General features: G+C 36.2%; 2 protein-coding genes across 2 annotated transcripts; one reads left to right on the top strand and one right to left on the bottom strand.

Annotated features, from left to right (window-relative positions):
- The first annotated feature begins 8,651 nt into the window (after positions 1–8,651).
- LOC103332813 (Homeodomain-like superfamily protein) lies at positions 8,652–10,587 on the top strand. The gene is given in 6 exon segments (XM_008235568.2): positions 8,652–8,888; positions 8,890–8,947; positions 9,054–9,130; positions 9,271–9,307; positions 9,412–9,520; positions 9,640–10,587. Coding segments are annotated over 6 exon segments (1,077 nt in total). The 3' UTR covers positions 10,199–10,587.
- A 145-nt stretch (positions 10,588–10,732) lies between these two features.
- On the bottom strand, positions 10,733–12,459 carry LOC103333048 (SGNH hydrolase-type esterase superfamily protein). Its single transcript, XM_008235846.3, has 3 exons — positions 11,773–12,459; positions 11,230–11,494; positions 10,733–11,099 (listed from the first exon to the last, which is right to left on the bottom strand). The coding sequence occupies exons 1-3, from the start codon at positions 12,397–12,399 to the stop codon at positions 11,089–11,091; spliced, it is 903 nt and encodes a 300-aa protein (XP_008234068.2). The 5' UTR covers positions 12,400–12,459; the 3' UTR covers positions 10,733–11,088.
- Between the last annotated feature and the right edge of the window lie 581 nt (positions 12,460–13,040).

Raw genomic sequence — 13,040 nt, 5'->3', positions numbered from 1 at the left:
TCATATCAATAGTGATTAGAGATCCATTGCTCTGATCACAATGTAGGCACCTTAGGTTACTTACACAGCCCAGCGTCTAAATCCCAAACACAGCACATCTTTGTTCCTTGCACCATTGAATTTTGAATTTGCTACACACTCTAGTACCTCTCACTCTGCAACACAAAATCAATGGAAGGCACAGCCGATGTGGATTGAGTTGAAGCATACTTTGAAGGTGCTACAGACGCCACCCTAGGAATTTGATAGGAAGAGCAAGGGAGAGGGGTGGCGCAGGTTTGAGTTAGAGACGGAGGGTTGGAAAATTCTTTAATTTTCTTTTTAAAGACTTTTCTAATTTTATTTTAAAGATAATAGTTAAGTAAGTCTTGCTGTAATAAAGTAATTAATTTCTTTTCAAAAATAGACCGTGTTAAAATTTGAATGGAGAGTATCATCATGACGTGGTATATCCGTACTATTCTATAATTTCTCCACAAAATTGCCTCACATGAAAAGGAGACTTAGCATACCTTGAGAATAACATGAAAGGAGACTTAGCATACCTTGAGATTAAACTATTATTAGGTTCGATGTTATTTCTTTCCTTTTAATATGCATACTTTACATAATAATATACTCTACATGCCCAATTTATTAAAGAATAAGTCTTTTTGATTAGAATAAATAAATAAATAATATGTTTAGTTTTATTTTGTTTTTACACAAGTAATATTGGGAGTAGGCATGATTTTCGAGTGCATGAGTAATGGCTTTAACTAAACCCTACGAAGGGATGTGATCCATGGTGAGTTTTGACACATATGAGCAATTCCACTCATTTGCCCTTAGTCATAGCAAGAAGGGTTAAGGCGATCATATTCGTGAATAGTGGTTCCGCTACCAAATAGTATTTTGTGTTTCACGTTGCCATGGCTAAGAGCAATTATATTCATTTTTGTTTTTTCATAAATTTTTTATCTTAATAATTAATTTGGATAATATTTTGGATAAGATTTCAGGGTTCCTACGTGTTCAAGACTATTTATAATCGGATAAAATTTCGGATAAGATTTTTGGGTTCAATTTGGATTAAATTCAAATTCAAAATTCAGATAAATTTGAGTTTAAATTGGATAATTTCAAATTTCGGATAAGATTTTCAATAAATCAAATCAATGCATTGGCATCTATCTTAAATTTCTATAAAACTAGAGCTCATTCATCTATACTATTTCACACTTCATCTCTATATTTTATTTCTCGAGTTTAGAATTTATACTCCATTCATTCTCAATGAAAGATTTTAGAAATGCTTGAGAGGCAAGCGAGAAACAAATGAGGAAAGCGAAGTAAAGGAGATAAATCAATGAGTTGAGACAAGTCGATGAACAAGTTGTCATAGCAGTGGCTTTGCATAGAAGAAAGAAGTACTTGTTTGTGGTTCACAATCGGCTAGGTGTAAACCGGACATAGGTATTACGGGATAAGAATCTTTTGGAAGATTATTTTATGCCAACTTCTTTGTCTATGATGTTGATTTTCTAAGGCAATTTAGAATGCAATCCCATTTGTTCAATAAAGTCATGTGATATTTGCAATTATGATGCATACTTTATTCAAAGTGTGATATTTGGGTTTTGGGCTTCTTCGGAGCAAAGCTTACGGCTATTATCTGAATGTTGGCGTATGGAGCATCTGCGATTAGGTGGATGAGATTATGCAGATGGGAAGTCACTCGTTGGAGGCTTTGGTAAGATTTTATGTCGATTGAAACTTTGTACACTGGGACTACCCAGAGACCTACTCGAGGACCTCAATTCTACAAAAATCAAGCTCTAGGATTTCCGGGAATGATTGATAACATCGTTGCATGCGGCAATGGCGTGGCTTTGACACATGGGTTGGCATGCCTTCTTTGAGGTGCGGATCCCAAAATGACCTCAACGTGCTGGGTCAATCCCCAGTCTACAACGATGTATTGAGAGGCCAAGACCCCAATATCACCTATCAAGTCAACAATACAGTCTACCAGACGGGGTATTATCTAGTTGACGACATCTACCCGAGGTGGACCACTTTTGTCAAATCCATTTCGAATCCCCGATCCCAGAAGCAAAAATTATTTGCTACCTATTAAGAAGGATACAGAAAAGATGTTGAAAAGTGTTTTGGCATCCTTCAAGCTCGGTGGTTGATTATTCGAAGTGCGGCCCATATGTTTGATGAGGAGATCCTCAGAAGCATTATGATGACTTGCATCATCCTCCATAATATGATTGTGGAGGATGAGTACAATTATGATGCTTTGAGGTCTCTAACTGGATCAATGAACACGACCTTGACAGTTTATGAAAGGCCTATGGGGCCAAGTGGAGAACCGTTTGGTGGAAGCAGTTGGTGAAGGATGGTCGTTTCATGACCGGATGATAGATCGATGTACAGTAATCTTCGTATATTCATGATAGGCGTCAAGTTGACTTGATGGAGCATCTATGGCACCCAAAATCAACCCCAAAGTCAACTTTTGGGTGTGTTTATAAATGGGTTTGAGTGTGTGTAATGATGGGTTTTGGGTGTGTTTATATGTTTAAATAGTGCTTTGGTTTTTTTATAATTTCAACCCCCATTTTGAGTGTTTTAGTGAAACTCCTTTTTTAATTATGTTTTGTTTGATTGATGTATAGAATATGTTGAATAAAAAGGTATTTTATTGAATACTTTGTTTATTAAATAAAGAAATCAATACAAGTCATTAAGAATTACTACTACTAAAATAAAATACATGAATTACAACAACTTTAATAGAAAACATGAAAGATACAAATACATAAAAGGTATGCCAACTAATTTAATGGTTTTCATCATTTAACCAATCCGTGTTGCTAGGCCCATCATTCCGGAAAAGTCTTCTTCTCATAACATCCCTTCGTTCTAGCTTCCAAAATTGTTTTGTTTCAGGGGACATATGGCTTGTGTCCATCGCCATGGTTTCCCGATCCGTCTTGTCCATATCTTTTTGCTTATACTCCATTTCTGCATGCTCATACTCCAATTGCCATCTCGTTCTCTTGGCGTTCTGCTCCATTTCAATTCTTGGCGTTCACTTTGCAATTTCTCCAAAACTTTGAATTATTATTGCTTGAATTACCCTTTCTTTGCTTTAGTAGCCTTTATTAATGGGCCTCGGCTCCTTTCGATGGGTGAGTCTTGACTCATAGGGGAATCGATAGGTTAATCCGATGACATTGAATTACGGAGTGACGTCTCGTTTAACATAACCTCGGGACCCGTGGGAATAATTATGAAGCGTTTGCAATATTTCACCACCTCCCAACATTTATGATGGTGAAACTTTTTTTACCACCCTCAGTTGCACCGAACCACATCTGTGCTTGAATAATCTATTTAACAAAAAAATGAAAATGCAAGAAATATTTAAAATATATTGGATATGCAAGTAACAAAAAAAAAATGAAAATTCAATTAACCTTATAAATAAATTGGAAGTGCAAGAAATATTAAGAAACAATTGGAAATGCAAGAAATATTAACAAAATATTTAAAATCCAGAGATATTAACAAAATATTTAAAATGCATAAATATTAACAAAATATATACATTAGGACATTAAACTTAACAAAACGAAAATTACAAAATACTTACCTCGTTAGTACGATTTTCCCCGCTTCTATAGTTGTGCATCGCTTTTGACAAGGCATCTCTCCATTTTCCCAATTCTTTATTGAGAATTTTCCACCTACTAGATAATGTCATTTCCGTACGAGTTGACCCCGGCATGATTTTTTCAACATATGAAAAATTTCATCTCATTGCCTGACACGGGACAATGACAAATTTGGAGCCAAGCCTCACACATGGAAACATCTTCCATGGTCAAATTGCTCATTAGTAGATATAAACAACAAAATACTTTTTTATGGTTATGTTAGTTGTGCCAATTGCTTTGTATTGGTGGACAATGAAGGTTTTCGATAGAAGAAGCTTATAAAATAAGAAATAAAAATATAAGGTGAAAGAGAGGAAAATGTTGAGTAAAGAGTGAATAATAGTAGAAGTAGAATAAAATGTATGAAGATTGGTGTTGAAAGTAAAGGGTATTGATAGGTATTTATAGAAAAATCAGAAGTTTTAGTATTTTTTTAAAAATTCAATTTTTTTCATAATTTTATTGCCAAAAAATGTCAGCCGTGGATTGGATTCGGAAAAGCATATCGGAACACTGGGGCGACACGTGGCTTCCACGTGTTGGAGACTGCATCACGCTGACGTCACCGGGAATAATCGACCCACGAAAGTGATCAGCTGCAGAGACGAGGCCTTTGTAAAAAATAGCGTCATAAAACTGAAATGATGCATTTCGATGGTCACGCCAAATACTTCGTCCTTCTTCAGTGAATCTTGCTCCAGTGTAAAAAATATGGTAGTCAGCAGGGAAGAATGCTTTAACCGCATAACTGTCTGGATTCAAAGCTGGATCAGCGGACAACATAACCTTTGCGCGGGTCTCGACTTCCCTCCCGGAGGACAGGGCGAATAGGATGTCTTTTGATTCCAAGGGAGGGAGACTGATGTGGGACGGCGGCACTGCTTTGCTACTGCTGAAAGGGTTCGAGAGAGTTATAACGACTTGGTGTTGTCTGCCTCCACGATAATGACGACAACAATCACAATAGCCAACCAACCATATCAGGGAACAGCAGTGCCTGTTATATATAGGGTTATATATGTGCAATTTCGGTTTTAGGCATTGGTTCTGGGAGTTTAATACCCTGAATATTCTTGTAGATTTTTCCTTCACAATCACCATAGACTAGTGTTTGATTAGACTTTGCCAATTGGGTTGGGATCATGAGCATGGGAGACCAGCGCTGAGTTGAACGATTGTAGTCTTTCACAAGACAAGACCATTCTTTGCAAACGGCAGCAAATCGCAAATGGTCGATGGGTTCCATCAACTTATCAAGCACCAAAAACACAACGAGCAGAGGAAGGCTTGCCCATTCTGGATCAAAATCAGAACCACAACCGCTCAATATTATATCTCTAACACTAGCACCATCACCCATGTTGATCTGCTTGACTTCTTTCTTAAACTCACGATCTGTTGGAATATAGTTTTAGTTTTATAGGGTCAAAACCTAATCTATTTTGGAAGATAAATAATAAAAGAAAATATTTTCCTAATCAAGTAAATAAGATATTATGACAAACGGAGTAATTATAGTGAAAGATTTTCAGAAGAAAAGGAAAGTTTAGATTGGTTTCTGGTTTTAATTATGAGAAATTCAAGTTGATTAGGAAAGTTTATATTCTTGCTTGTAGTAACTGTTTATTTATTTACTTCATCATCGCATACTTACACAATACCCCATTTTATATATATATATATATATATGAGAGCTTCCATTGAGGATCCTCTAAATAAAGCTTATTTGAGGACACCCTTATGAGCGGCTCGGATTATATTTCACTAATCCAAGCGTCTATTCTGTAGATACTCATTCAAAGATTATCTCTACAAAAATCACTTGAATCCGATATCATTTGACCATTCATTGAGTTATTGATTTAGTACTTTCTTAAAGCACCTTATTCATTGATTTTGTTAGACAAATGGATATCGAAATGGTTTCGATTTGTCTAATTTTTTTGTAAGGATGATCTATATGAATAAGACCTAAATGAATTGGATGTTGGAAAAAAATTATAGTACGCTTAAGGGTCACTCAAATTAAATTATTTGAAGAATCCCTCAATAGAAGGGGATTATATATATATATATATATATATAAAATGATACGTAAGGTGTTACACGGTGAGTAACACATCGCCTTCAGACCTCATAAATTGCCTCAAATGAAAAGGAGACTAATATACCTTCACATTAAACTATTATTAGGTTCGATGTTATTCCTTTTAATGCATGCATACGTCATTATAGTATAATTAGCATTGTGTGATACCACTTGTTACATAACCTGCCCATTTAATTAAAGAATCGCAAAAATTAATATATATATATATTCTTCTATGTGAATATCTAGATGTTATTATTGTGCGAACGCTATGTATTTTCTACTACCTCTCCGTGTTTTCTAATTGATGCATCGCGCTAATAATAACACACAAACATCCAGATGAACAAGCAAGAATTCGAATACATGACTTCATATGCAGGAATAATGACTCATAGCCATTTAAATTAGTTAACCACTTAAATTACCAATTCCTTTCGAAAAGGTTTAGTGATGTGGTCCATTGTGAGTTTTGACACACATATATAATACAGCTCAGTTATTGCATGTCATGATGATTTGATATATGAGGGGAAAGAAGTATGGGGTATAATTAGGAATATACTAATATGTATAAAATATGAAAATCGAGGGCAGTTGCGAATTCTATATATTCTTGTGAGTCTTCGTTGAATTTTTTTTTTTCTCTTTTCTTTTTCAAATTTAAAGAGCCATCGACTGAGTAGACTTATGGTCAACAGAATATAATAATAACTATTCTTATCATATTGACGGAAGTTTTTGATGGCAATATGCATGGCATGGCATGGTATATTGCCATACAAATAATTATACATGATGATGTGATGGATGATTATTATTATTATTAAATTTAGGTAGATGAGAAAAGACAGACATCCTCATCTCCAACCAAATAGATCCGCATAAATAGGATCACGAGTTCTCATGCAAGAAAAAAGAAATCAACAATTACCTTAACAAAGTTACAAAAACCAAAGAATAAAACCGAGGTACTGTTGGGAGTTGACTTAATTCACAGTTGGATGCTGCCGAATCTTTTCAGACAAACCTCTCTCTCTCTCTCTCTCTCTCTCTCTGTATTTTAATAGCTTTCTAGCCAAAAGCCAGAGCCCGCCATGGTAAATGTCGTAAAAGAAATAATAATAATAATAATAATAATGTTCTTTTCGATAGGTTTCTGTTCACATTTGTGTGTCTGAACTTGTGCCAATCGTATAATATTTTCTCTCTTTTGTCTGTCTTTATATTATTATGAGATAAAGTTAAGTATTGGACCAATTCAGCAGTAAAAACACACCATATTAATATTATTCCATCGGTTTGGGCTTCTTGGGTCGTGAGTTTATTGTAATTCATATACTTTTTCCTGGTGATGAAGTTTCTTGGAAGATACAGAGCTGGCATTTGTTTGACGGCTGTGATTTCTCTCAGGACAGGATGCTTGTGATGGGGTGAACAACTTTAGTCTTTAGTGGTTACATATGACTATGTATCATATTATATTTGTTGTAACCTATAAATGCATAAATATTAATGAGAGGGCTACACATACACGAGGCCAGAATCAGAATATTTGGTTTTCAGCTCAAACATTTAATAATTCCATTGTTTCTCATGCAAGCCGGCCTTATAATGGAAATACTTCATTACATCCGTTTATTGTCTGTGTTTTCTATTTATCTTTATTTGATAAGTTATATAAGGTGAGAGATAAAAGGACAATAAAACATGGGTAAAGAAGTTTTTCTCCTTATAATGGTTTCAATAACGTGTGAAACTCTATCTCAAAAGATATTAGAAATGAAAAACTGGAATTAGTTATCATGATTATGGGTTAATCTTCATTTAATAAAGGTCCCAACACTGATTTAGTTATTCGAATACCAAAAGCGAACTGATCCAAATTCTAGAGCTTTCCCAGATGATATAGTTGACTCTTGGAACCGCTTCCTCCATGATTATTCTAGGTAAAATGGCAGTGGCATTTTTCTTATATTTACATTTGCTTCTAGTGACTGGAGAGCAGAGAGGAAGGCCCAGCAGGTTTTGGATTAATGAACTCAAAACCTAATTGCCAACCCTGAAACCAAATTACAAATAATATTTTTTGGTCTGATATATATGTGATAATGCATGTAAATGAGTCACAGGTCACGAGCTGACAAGCTAACCTCTTTTTATTTAAAGCCACGTACACACCCACAGGATTCTTGTTTCACAGCACAGAGGCTCGTGCAAAACACTAGCTGTTTCTTCACAAAGTTGACTTGCCCCAGTCTCCATGTGGTAACGAACCCTAGCTCATTACAGGAGCAACATGACAATTTCCTAACAAAAAATATTATGATAACAAATAAAAAATATTACCATTTACCACAAAAACTTATTGGTCTCAGACATACATAAGTGCGGACATGAAAGATTTGTTTAACTTATATGAACATTAATTAGGTTGTATAAGGATTATTATTATACCATTTAAGTATGTAATTGGTCCCCTGTATAGTAATTTGGTTAATTAATATCATGTACATGTATATGTATATACATATACAAGAACATGGACAAAATTTATCATACATACATGTATTGTATAATGTATGTAGAGGAGAGAAGGGAGAGAAAGAGATATGGTTTAGATACTTAAATCACATGCGTCATAGCTAGGAGATAAATTCCATTGTTTTCCAATTTCTCCATTTTTTCCAAGTGCTATAGCTCAACTGCCTAGCTTGTATGTATAGAATGGATCTCCTCAAGCATCTACTCACTGGACATCAGAGCATATAATTTCTAAACAGGAAGATGATGATCTCATCAGGATTTTATCATTATTTCTTATTTTGCCCATCAATCCCAAGACATAAGAGATGATAAAAGCTCCACTGAAGAAGTTTCTGAAACAAGCCGTCTATCAGCAGAAAGAATTTGAAGATGAAGATGATGAGGGAGATGAGGGTGAAGAGGAGGAGATGGACAAAGATGGCCTGCAGCTGAGGAACAATGGTGTCAGCTCCAGCAACAGCACCATTGAAGAGAATGAGAAGAAGGGAGTTTCTGGATCTGTGCGGCAGTATGTTCGTTCCAAGACATCGAGGCTTCGGTGGGACACCTGATCTCCATCTTTGCTTTGTTCATGCAGTTGAGAGATTAGGTGGACAAGAAAGTAAGTCCCGTACATATATAAATCACAAATATGTGATGATTTAAGATTTTAATTTGCCTCTGCCCAGCAGTTTCCTAAAAGTATTAATTGTGATTTAATGGTGCAGGAGCAACACCTAAGTTGGTGCTTCAATTGATGAATGTCAAGGGTCTTAGCATAGCTCATGTCAAGAGCCATCTTCAAGTAATTAATTTGTTCCAGATTTCATGATCTATACATATACTTTTCCTACTTGTCCTATATAAAATTCAATACCGTGATCGAAAATATATAAATTCAGGTTCATACATCTGATTTATGTTCTTTTTTCTGGCTCTGATTAGATGTATAGGAGCAAGAAGATGGAAGACCTCGATCAAGGTAAACTGAATTTATACACACAGAGAGCTACCTGCAACAATTAGTAGAAAAAGTTAGGGTTACATATTTGCAAATTTGTGAGATCTTACTTCCTTGTATGACAGTTATGTCGGAGCAAGGCTTTTTCATGGAAGGCGGAGACAACCATATTTACAACCTCACTCAACTCTCCATGTTACAAAGTTTCAACCAATGGCCTTCTTCCGGATTAAGGTATATATAAATTAGCTCTATTAGTTTACTCCCTTTTGAGCAATTTATCAAGTCTTTTCTTTTTAATTGAATCATAATTTGAGCTAATAACCAGTACTAATTAATTTGTTTCGTTTAAGATATGGCACTGCCACTGATGCCTCTTGGCGAGGTCGCCAACACCAGATTTATCGCCCTTACAATACGCACAGGACTGCCCTACTTGATCATAATACCAGAAACATTGGACTTTATGGTTCAGTTGCTGATAGGATATTTGGAAACAACAACAAGAACAATCCCACTTCAGCAAACAATCACTTACATACAAATTATCCATCTCCCAGTTATGTTCAAACCACTTGGAGAAGGCATCAAATTCGGGATGAGTCGTTCCAATCCATGATCAACGTGCCATGCCGAGATCATAGTTGGAGAGAAATTCGAGACGGGCAAAACATGCTGAAAAGGAAGGCTCCAGATTCAGATCATACTACTTGTGACTTAGATTTGAATTTATCTCTGAAAGTTCCACCAAAAGATGATCATGAATTTGGAAAGGGTTTGGAGGGTTGTAGTTTATCTCTTTCCTTGTCTTCATCTTCATCCTCGAAGCTTAGCATGAAGAAATTAGAAGGTGGCGGTCATGGCAGGGGGGAGCATGGGAGGATGCCAAGTACTCTGGACCTCACTTTATGAATGAGACAATGATATTCTAAGTGAGATCTTGAGGTACTTGCCGATATATTGTTCGACCAAATTAATGAATGAACTTGACCGTTGTCATATTCTACCGCCATAAAAAGGTAAAGATCACCGCTATACTTGTTCGATCTTTTGTTGTATGTATTGTCTTGTATCGATCCATGATATATAGCCAGCATTATTATTATTATTAGCAAAAAGATATTCAAATGGTGAATAACGATGGAGACGAATATTTTTTTCTTTGTTGGTATTACCAAAATATATGCACAATTGGTGGCCATGTACATTGTTTTGAGAGTTTTTAGGCTCCTATTTCCTGGTAAATCTTTTGTTTGATTAGTGATTTAGGGCAATAAAAAAGCATATTTATTGGAAATCTCAAATGATCGACTTTTATATGTTATCTTTGAAATGTTGTTCAAATAGTAACGTTTTCCTCATGAGATCTCTCATTTTGAATTGCATGAATTTATATATCTCTCGTTTAGCCATGATTATATATGTTAGTGCAAAGGCATGAATGATTCATTTTAGCATACACAAATGGTTCAAGTTTCAACTGATGAACTTGACACCGATGAGCTTCAAAAAGCCGCTAACCGAAACTACATTTAAAAGAAAGAAAAGTACATATTTATATGTTTCCTACTGATGAATTTTTCAGACTAATTGAACAAAAAAAACAAAACAAAAAATGATTAAGCAATAAGATAGGGTAACACCGTCTTTTGAGCCATGTCAGCGAGAACGGAGTATGCTGCTTGGGAAGGATGCATCGAATCCCAGAACAGAAATTTAGAAGCGTCTGGACATGTCAATGAAAGCTCGCCGCACAAAGGGCCCAACTCTACCAGCCCTGTTCCACAGCATCCTTCATGTGTTTATGAAAACCCTACATTTAAAACAAATAAGCAGAGAAACCCAAAAAAACAGTTCAAGGTATACAAATCTGAGATTGATATCCGGTATCAGACCATTTTACGAGTAAATGAGAGAAAGAGGTGATAGAATTGGAAACCTACCATATTTGTCTGCGTTGGAGAACATGTCCATAATGGGATTGTAGGTGTCAAAATAGGCGAGCCTGGAACCAGAAAGTGAGGCTTGCAACCTTGAGATCAGGTCTTGGAGCTTGGTGTTGTAGGCCTGAGAGTCCTTGTTTTGCTGGTCCACGCACACACGGCGAAGCCCATTGAAGATGCTGCCTATTGTCAGCTGCATTGGCAGGCATCCGATTGGTGGAAGACTCGCCACCTGGAACCTCCTTGCTCCCCTCTTGTATAGGTTCTGTCACCCCCGAAAAACACCCACACCATATATTATATGAGATATATAAAAATTTCAATTTATGTGCCTATATGATATGTCCACGTAACGTTACCATAAAATCAGGTTGATTTGATTCAGACTGATTGTAATTTTTACAATGAATTAAGGTAAACTAATGTACCAGGATAAGGTTACGGCATATTTTGGTTTTGATGTGATGGCCAGAATTTATATGCATGGCTTCAATTACAGGAATTAATATCACCAATGGCAAGCAAATAATTAAGATTTATTACCTGAACGAAAGATCCAAGTGCCCGGAGCAGAAAATCCTGGTACCCTGAAGGTGAAAACGCAATTTTCCTAAGAGTCACGGGCAACTCGTACATGTTAAACACCATGTCGTTTGTACCAGCACTGATCACAAACATAGCGTTTTTTACAATCTCGCTACAATTATGTTCCCCAACAGTTTTCCTCATCCTCCCCAACGCTTCATCAAAGGCCTCCAACTGCTTCGACATACTCGTGGCCTTGGACACGGCCAAGGTCAAATCATCCAGCCCGCCACCTCCGGACGCGAAACTGACACCCGTTAGCAAGTCGCGGTCGGTTAGTTTCGGGTCATAATAAGCGGGCAGGAGGTCCTTGAGGCCAAGTTTGGAGACCATGAAGTCTGTTGCGAGCTTTCCATTTGAGAACCTTCCAGAAGGGACGTGATTTGGCAAGTCTTTGCCGTAGGGTTTGTGGTCACTTTTGAAAAGCGTGAACGGAAGGCGGTTGTTGTTGCCTGAATCCAGTGTAGAATCGCCGAAGGCGAAAACAGCGGAGATAGGTTGAGACGCGGTGGTTGGAATTGGTAGAGTTAGCAAGGAGGTGAAAGAGAACAAGAGTATAAGGAGGAGGTTGGTTTTTTGCTCCATGATGATCTATTATGGTGTTTTAATTAATTTTTTGGTGTGAAGAAAATGGAATAAAGAGATTACAATAATGAACAAAAGATGTTGATTTTGTAGAGAGATTTGGGATAATTGAGTTTGGATTTGATTCGAAGTTTTGGACCCTTTTAAATACAAACTTTGTTACCCAAAATTAGTTAGGAGTGTAAAGGAGAGCAGCTGGCAACTCTATTATCACATTAAATGTCAAAATGGGAAAATAAAAAGAAATTTGAACTTCTCACAATTTGAAAGCGGTCATCGGGTTGAATTGAAATTGGTTATTGACATCTCATACTGACTGGATATGCTATTCTGGACCCAAAAGTTTCAAATGAAAGAAAGTCTTGACCCCAAAAGATTTCTGTTTTGGCAAATTACTAAAAAGCTTCCTTTGGCCGCGAACGAACGGGATTACAAACAAATTTTATTGTTTATTTTTCTACAAGGAGTTGACCCAAAAGTAATTAAAATGGATTCCATGACCACTTGTTTTAGAACTTTTAAAGTCATTCCTAAACACTGGTTAGAGACGTCTTACTTTAATAATAGTACTTGTATCCTCTTTGTATCAAAATAAATTTGAATAATTAATCCTATTTGTATTAAAGCTTGGTTAGGAAAAG

The sequence above is a fragment of the Prunus mume genome, linkage group LG5 (genome assembly GCF_029339155.1).
Source record: "Prunus mume cultivar Tortuosa linkage group LG5, ASM2933915v1, whole genome shotgun sequence".
In the NCBI taxonomy this organism is placed as follows: domain Eukaryota; kingdom Viridiplantae; phylum Streptophyta; class Magnoliopsida; order Rosales; family Rosaceae; genus Prunus; species Prunus mume.
Note: the sequence above shows the minus strand (reverse complement) of the source record. Positions and strands in the feature narration are given on the sequence as shown.

What these genes read in the sequence shown, in the direction of transcription:
- LOC103333048 (XM_008235846.3), bottom strand. Translation starts at nt 12,399, where the DNA reads ATGGAGCAAAAAACCAACCTCCTCCTTATACTCTTGTTCTCTTTCACC. An exon ending in CACTTGGATCTTTCGTTCAG is followed by an intron (nt 11,495 to 11,772) that starts GTAATAAATCTT and finishes CGGGGGTGACAG; the next exon opens with AACCTATACAAGAGGGGAGC.